At 45.2% G+C, this 7,756-nt stretch overlaps 1 protein-coding gene across 6 annotated transcripts in view; it reads left to right on the forward strand.

Annotated features, from left to right (window-relative positions):
• ERICH3 (glutamate rich 3) overlaps positions 1-6,082 on the forward strand; it is a 68,591-nt gene extending 62,509 nt beyond the window's left edge. For all 6 annotated transcript variants that reach the window (XM_054038188.1, XM_054038192.1, XM_054038193.1 and 3 more), the window contains 2 exons: positions 2,234-4,353; positions 5,093-6,082. In XM_054038188.1, coding sequence (XP_053894163.1) covers positions 2,234-4,335 — 2,102 coding nt within the window. In that variant the 3' untranslated portion in view covers positions 4,336-4,353; positions 5,093-6,082. The remainder of the gene's footprint in view (positions 1-2,233; positions 4,354-5,092) is intronic.
• The last annotated feature ends 1,674 nt before the right edge of the window (positions 6,083-7,756 follow it).

Consider the following 7,756-nt stretch of genomic DNA (forward strand, 5'->3'; position numbering starts at 1 on the left):
TTTTCTGCATTGAAAATCAAATATTAGCAGCCTCTGTCCCATGGATCAATTACATATTAAGAGCAAAATACCGAATTAGTCTTAAGCAGGGGACAAGAAAAGCAGCTCTCTACAAGCTCTTTTAGCAGAGGAGGAAAGGAGGTGGAATATGCTGACTGCAGTGAACAAAACTAAACGCATCACCAATCTGTTATAATTGGGCGATGATGACACTAAACTATCATCATTCATTGTACTCATAGCATACAGTATTTTTTCACACAAGGGTTCAGGTTCACATTAGCAGAGGAAAAGAAAAAGGGTTTATTGTATTAGTTACTTCCAACCCAGAATACTTTGTCCAGTGCCGGCTACCATTTAGTAAAATAGGAAGGAGATTATTGCCTCAAAGAGGGTGCAGCATATGACATAAGTCATTATTCACATTGCAAATGAAACTTAAAGATGATTTATTAGACATTTTAAGAATTATTGGCAATTGGACTGAGTTTGGATGAAGATTTGAAGTGACCCAAATTCAGGAGTGCCTGGATGTGGTATTTTTGGTCTGAGCCCCTTTTTCTATAAATTATGATGGGGATTGATAAATGAATGGAGAAGCAGGTATTTTTTAACACTGTTAAAAGTCTAAAACCTGAGGGACATATAAAAATGAGGAAGCTGGCAGTAAATATAAATAATCAACTCACTGCAAAGCACATCTATCTGAGAGGGTATTGGCGGAGGATGGAGGGCAGGATTTCTGTCAGGTAGCAAAGTGCAATGTAGGGGTTTTAAGCTGTATTAGTCACATGACTAGAGATCATATTATGTGTGGTCAGGTGAGAGGAAAAAAGTGCTGCTGCTTCAATTGATTTTTATTTAGAATTCTCTCTTGCACGCCCTCCAACTCAACCCCCTTTTCTCTCTCTCTTCCTCCACCCATCCTTATCTCTGTCTAGGGTGACCAGATGTCCCAATAGTATCGGGATCATCTCGACATTAGGGGCTTTGTCTTATATACACGATTATATCCCCTCCCCCACCCCCCAAAAAAAGTATCCTGATTTTTTACATTTGCCCTCTTCTCTGTCCACTCCAGGGCACTCCCTTTCTCACCTGTTCTATCACTGCCACCCTGTTCCCCGTCTGCTCTCAGCCTCTCCAGCTGCACAATGCTTCCCCTGGTCTCTGCTCAAATGGACCTGCTTACAGCAGTAAACTCCTCCTGAGTTTAATGCCACCTGCAGGACAGGACGAAACACTGCAGCCATGTGGGTTCATCCACTGATTCCTCTCTTGGGTCAGCGCTGATATAGAGCGAGGAAAGTGATGTTAGGAAGTTGGCTAGGCTGGCGGAAGGTCCTGGGAGAGCCAAATGGGGAAGGTGAGAACCTATCCATCTTCCTGTGCCAAGGCTGTGGCCCACAGAGCAATGTGCTTCAGGCCAGGGATCTGAACCATCTCTAGGTAGACATTTTAGAGATGGGCTGATGCAGCATGAACACATGTTTAGGCCCAGCCAGGCTAAAGAAGACAGTGACTGAGGGTTGTGGAAATATAAGAAGGTGACAGTAGAATAAATCAAATAAAGGCAGGTATTATGGGCAAGGTGGCCTTTCCCCCACTTTGGATTTTTCATATGTCCCACCAGAGCACAGTGTCTGGAAAGCATGATTCTTTTATTCGCTTCAATGACATTTAGGGCCAGTTTTTCCAAAAATATGACCAGATCTTGAATAATGTGTACAGGCACAGGGGCACTGGCACAAATAGGTAATTGTGCTTGCCAAAGGCTTGATCCTGCACCACTGAATTCAATGAAAGCTTTGCCATTGACTTCAAAGAGGATAGGATCAGGCCCCAAACGTGCATAAATCATTACCCATTTTGCATGCACAGATGTATATTCTGTCTCCTGTACATGCTTATTTTGCATGACCTATTTCTGCATATTTAAATCACAGTGTCAAGCCTACAGCTACTTCCTCTATGTACCCTGAGGTCACTTCTGGGCCATGCAACATCATTTTTGTTTCAATTATTTGTGCCTGATACCAGAATGACAGCACTGGAAACAGCCACAGGACAGGTGCATCCTGGGAAGCAGCAGTCCAAGTTTACCTCCCACATTGCCCAGCCTAAAATCCTTTCATTGATTTGGAACAATGGCATCTCTAATAATCACTTCACAAAAACTCTTAAAATTAACATATTTATTACAATAAAACTAATGTTTTGGTTATTTCCTCAGATGGAGCCTTCTTGGCAGAAGCAGCAACAGCATGTGAAAAGCAGAAGGCAGCAGAGCAAGGGGTACAAGAGGGGCAGATGGTGGATGAGGAAAAAGCACTTGAGCAGGAGGAGTTTGTAGCTGAGGAAGGAGCCACTGACACTGAAGAGGCAGGCAATGAAACAGCTCTGGAGTTAGATTTGCTGGCTAAGAAAGAAGCAGCAACTGTGATGGGACAGACAATGGAGAATGTACTTACAGTAAAAGAAGAAGCATCTGAGGAGAAGGCTATCATGGAAGAAGATCTGGAAGAGAGTAGGGTAGGAAAGGAAATGGCATTTCAGGGAGAGGAGGTATCTGAGGGAAATGTAGCTGAGGAGGAAGACGTAAATGAAGGAGAGGAGGCGGTGGAAAAGGCAGCATGTGAGGGAAAGGTGGTGGAGGAAGTATCATCTGAAGGAGAGGAGGTTGTTGAGGAGGTGCCTGAGGCTGTGGAGGAAGCAGAATCTGAGGCAGAGGCGGCTGTGGGGATGGCAGGAGGTGTGGGAAAGGAAGATGTGGGGGAGGCAGCATCTGAGGCAGAGGAGGTTGTGGAGGATTCAGTTGCGCAGGCAGAGAAGGCTGTGGAGAAGGCAGACGCCGCAGGAAAGGAAGTTGCAGAGGGGATAGAATTGGAAGGAGAGGAGGTTGTGCAGGAGGCAGCTTCTGAGGGATGGGAGACTATGGGAGAGACAGAATTTGTTCTGGAGGAGTCAGTAGAATCAGTGAAGGTTCCCATACTGGGAGCAGCAACTGAAATAGAGGAATCAGTAGAATCAAGAAAGGTTCCCATCGGTGAAGCAGTGTCTGAAGCGGAAGAGGCAGCAGCAGCAGAAACATCTGAGGAGGAGGAGGATGTAATGGAAACAACCCCAGAGGAGGGAGAGACAAGAAATGAGGCCACAGAAGAGGAGTCAGAAGTAGAGGAATCACCACCTCTGAGGGAAGAAACCTCATTGGACAGGGAAATAAAAAGGGACACTGCAATAGAGGAAGGCACACACAAAGATGGGGAGAGCATAGTGGAAGCATCTGAAGAGGAAGAAGCAGCAGAAGACCCAGAATCTGAAGAGGAGGTAGTAGAAGAAGGTAAACACATAGGGGAGTCAGTGCCTGAGGAAACACCATATATGGGAGAAGAATTGGTGAAGGCTGGTGAGGAGGAAGTAACAGAGGAAACGGAAGAGAAGGTGGTGTCCCAAATAGCAGTTACTGAAAAGAAGTTGGTAATAGAAAAAAAGGTACCTATTGCTGAAGAGGCAATAGATAAATCCACAATAAATGTAGAGGAAGTGGCTGAGGGAGCAGCAGTGGAGGGTGTGGTGGTAACTGAGGAGATGGCAATGGAGGAAGTGGAGGTGGGTGAGGGGGTGGCTGAGGAATCAGCAGAGAGAGAGGGAGAGGGAATGTCAGAAATAGAATCTGAAGAGGCAATGTCAGTGGACGCAGCAGGCAATGGGAAAGTAATGGGCAATGAAACACCCTCACAAGGGGAGGAGATAGTAGAGAAATCAGAACCTGGTCAGAAAGAAAATGCAGAAGTATTATCAGACTGGGAGGTGCAGACAGAGGACCCAGGACATGAGGAGGGCATGGAAGAGAAGGAGGCAGGACTGGAAGAGCAGAAGGTGATGACAGAGGGGATAATACCTGAAGAAGATATGAGATCAGAGAGAACATTGCCTGAGGTGGAGAAATTGATGACACCATCATCTCTGAGGGATGAAGTGGAAGCGGTGGAAGCAGCATCTGAGGTAGAAGGCATGACACAGGAAATGGCATATCACCCAGATGTAGTGGAGAAGGAAGCAGTCCTTGTGGAAGAGATAATGGCAAAAGTGAGACACACTGGTGGGAATGACAGAACGGAGGAGCAAGAGATGGAGACAATGGAGGAGAAAATCACACTGAAACAATTAGACACAAATGAAAAAATAAAAATAGGAAAGACCGAGACTTTGGCCGAATATCCACAAGGGATTCATGGGCTTACGGATCTGCTTGAAGTCCAGCACAAGGAAGAAAGCCTTGCACGTATAAAGACAGACACCACAGAAACGTCCATTATAGAAGAGAGAAACTAAGGGGCTCTGTGGCACATGGTGAGTATCTGTATGAGCCAGATTGCTACCTAAAAGAGGAATTGATTTTACTTTTATTACATTCCTTTGTAAGGTGTCCAAGGCTGCAGTACCTAGGCTGGTGCTATCAAAGCACCAGCTCTACTGAATGGTGAAATACAGGGAGGAGATAGATAGCCATGATTTTCTTCCACCATTTATTATATTCTTCACTTTCACTGCAAGGGTTTCCTAAGGGTTTTTATTGCAAAGTCAAAAGTGACTTTGAGTGCATCATGAACATTCACAGCTCTGTTTAATGTCTGCATCTCATACCTTCATTCACACTGAGTTGTCCATGGGTAGTGCCATTGGTTACACTGGGACTATGTATAGGAAAAAATGTACTTATGGCTGAAGAGGCAATAGATAAAGTCACAATGAATGTAGAGGAGATGACTGAGGTAGCAGCAATGGAGGTAGTGGCAGTGACTGAAGGGGTGGCCGTGGCCGAGTGGTGGTGGTTGAGGGGGTGACAATGGAGGAAGTGAGTAAATGAGCAAGAGTGGTAGCCACTGGCCAGAACACTTCAACTGATTTTGATATTATGGAGTTATAGCAATAGTCAGCCTCTGTGTTTCTGTTTGCTCTCTCTCTCGCGCTCTCTCTCTCTCTCTCTCTCTGAACTTATATGGCTCATATTACACTAGTAGCCAAGCACCTCACAATCTTTAATGTACCTGTTTACCATATAACTAATACTTTGCTTGATGTTTCCCAGAACGCTCTAAAGCTGGACATAATTATCTTGCCTTCCATACAATCCCTGGATGGGGGAGAAAGACACGTCTGAGCATCCTCTGCAGTTCCTTCAATGATTTTATTTTAGTAACATTTTTTTACAAATCACTGTGGATTTGTGTGGGTTGGGACATTCCCTCCCCATCTTCATTTGACTTGATGAGTAGCATAACCATCTGTTTGTTTACTAGACCAGCTCCGGAATGTGCAACAGATAACTGAACTAAGCTTACAGAGCTAGTGTAGGAAATCACACTCCTTTATAATTATGACGACAAAAATAATAAGGAACTTTCCACAGCTGTCATGAATTCCTTTTCGAACTACAGAGAATTCTTACATTGGTTGAACTTAAATTCCCCTGCCCCCAAAGAACTCAGTGGTTTGTGATGACTAGCTTGAAGGGAGGAGGAGGCTTGCTGGCACTTTATAATAATAGAAAGTGCAATGGATGTATGTATATAAAATTGTATATATGTGATTGTATCCTCCCCCCACACATCTTTTGGGTGTCAATTGCATTTATAGATTGTAAACTCTTCAAGACAGTGGTTATGTCCTCATGTATGTATATGTGGTTCCCCAGCACAATAAGGCCTGGATTCTGATTGGAGCATCAAGGTGGCAGTGTAATGTAAATAGTAAATGATAGTAATAACAATAAGAAGCCCAATTCTGATCTCACACATCGATGGTGCCACTCTCATTGAAGCCAATCGGAACTGTGCTATCTAATGGAGGGCAGAATTGGGGGCTGTACGGGCAATTCCTTCCCTCTGTTGCATGCATCCATTAGTGGAGAAAATGGGCCATAGAAAGGAATTTTTTTCCCCTTCAACATCCAAAGCAGCAGGTCAGGATTGGACTTCAGAGAGCATTAGAGAGGGGGAGAAGCCAATACGTGTGTGCACCTTGGCTGTGGCTCCAATGAAATCTAGTCAGGCCCCAGATTCTCACCTGTGCACAAGATGGGGTAGGTGGGCATGCATACTGCCTTGCTGCTACTGCTTAAAGGCCTAAAGAATGGCCCACCAGGCAGGCTCCTGCTGCTCCATGCCCCTGCTGAGCCAGCCTCTGCATCTGGGCCCCATCTGTGTTTGACTGCTGCTGAAGTGGTCACATAAATCTGACTCTGTTCCGCTGGCATTTCCAGCCAAGTTTGATTGGCTTCCCATGATCATGCACACAAGCAAATTTTGATTTGGAAGAAAGTTCCTGGAAAGAGAGTTGTGCATGCTTGAATGTCCATACACTCGAGCATTCACTCTGGGAAGGGCGGTTTGACTATCTTTAAAGCTATCAGTGGGCTTGGAAGTGGTCGGGAAGCAGGACCTGCACCACGTGACCTACGTGACCAGTCACTTAGCATGAATAGCAAATAACATGAAACAATAGGTATGCTAAATAGCCCGCACGCAAATCAAGGGCTGAAATGTTCTCCCAAACCATTCACCCAGTGGTTGAATGTCAGAGAAATGGGTCCCAGCAGGTAAGTCAGACACAGCAAAGGAGTCATTGTCATTGAAGAGATGAATGGCTGGGAATACGTTCCTCAGCTCTACTCAGCACCCCTGCTACCCCTCTGCTTTGCCCACCTCTGGGGCTCCAAAGAGTAAGGCCAAGATTTTTTTTCCAGCATGTAGTAGTGTTTGTGTGGAGTGAATGCCAAGAATTGTCTTTATGAGGCTTACTGAACAGCACCAACCTGTTTGAAATGTAGCTCCCAATATTTGTTTTAGTCACCCAAAGGCCATTTTCCCCCCCGTCTGCTCTTGGATGCCATTTAGTAACAGTTAGTAAGACCTTGATTGTGTCTTGTCAGCATGGCCTGGCTCTGAGGAACAGTGCAGAGCTGCCCTGGCCGGAGGGAGCTCTGAGACCTTCCAGGTATGCCCAGGGAGTACTCCTGCTCATATTCCCTTTCTAGCCTGTGGCTTGCCTACCTCTGTGTGGCTGGCCAGTTTTATGGAATGAGGTGAAGGTGGAACCATGACCCTGCCCCCTTGAGAGTGCTTTACATTCCCATGGATACAGGGTCAGAGCAGTCCCTACGCTCCCTTAGGTAAAGCAACTGGAATTCTGCCTGGTCTTTACACAGGCCATGAAAGGGTCAGCTCCGTGTGCCATCCCCCAACACGGGCCTGGCTAAGTTCTATGATGGTTTGTCCAGTGACCTGGCATTTCCAGAAGCTTCACTCCAATGTAGAAAGATACATAAATTGCAATCAGGGCTCTGAACAAAATAACCGATATTAAATATCCCTGCTAGATTAGGGCAGAAAAAAATAAAGCATTCAAACCCCTACACTAAACCCAACAGCCAGCAGATTCCTTCAGAGTGAAAATTGAAAACAAGCACCATAATTTCCATGTCCGTTATACAAGTACGCAAATATAAACTTTGTATTCAAAACAGCAGAGGTTTAGGTACAAACAGCGGGCTCAATCCTCCTTTCACTTACCTTGCAGTCAACCTGTAATAACACAATGGGTGTGACTGGTGTTATACTGGCATAAAACTGGTGGAAGTGAGAGAAGAACACTTGGCAACAACTGATTTTCTGGTTTACACAATATTAATCAGGCCACTCCCTTTTCAAAGCCTCACCTTCAAAGGCTTCCCACATTGGTGGCAGCTGCACCA

Source organism: Malaclemys terrapin, chromosome 8 (genome assembly GCF_027887155.1).
Source record: "Malaclemys terrapin pileata isolate rMalTer1 chromosome 8, rMalTer1.hap1, whole genome shotgun sequence".
NCBI lineage: Eukaryota > Metazoa > Chordata > Testudines > Emydidae > Malaclemys > Malaclemys terrapin.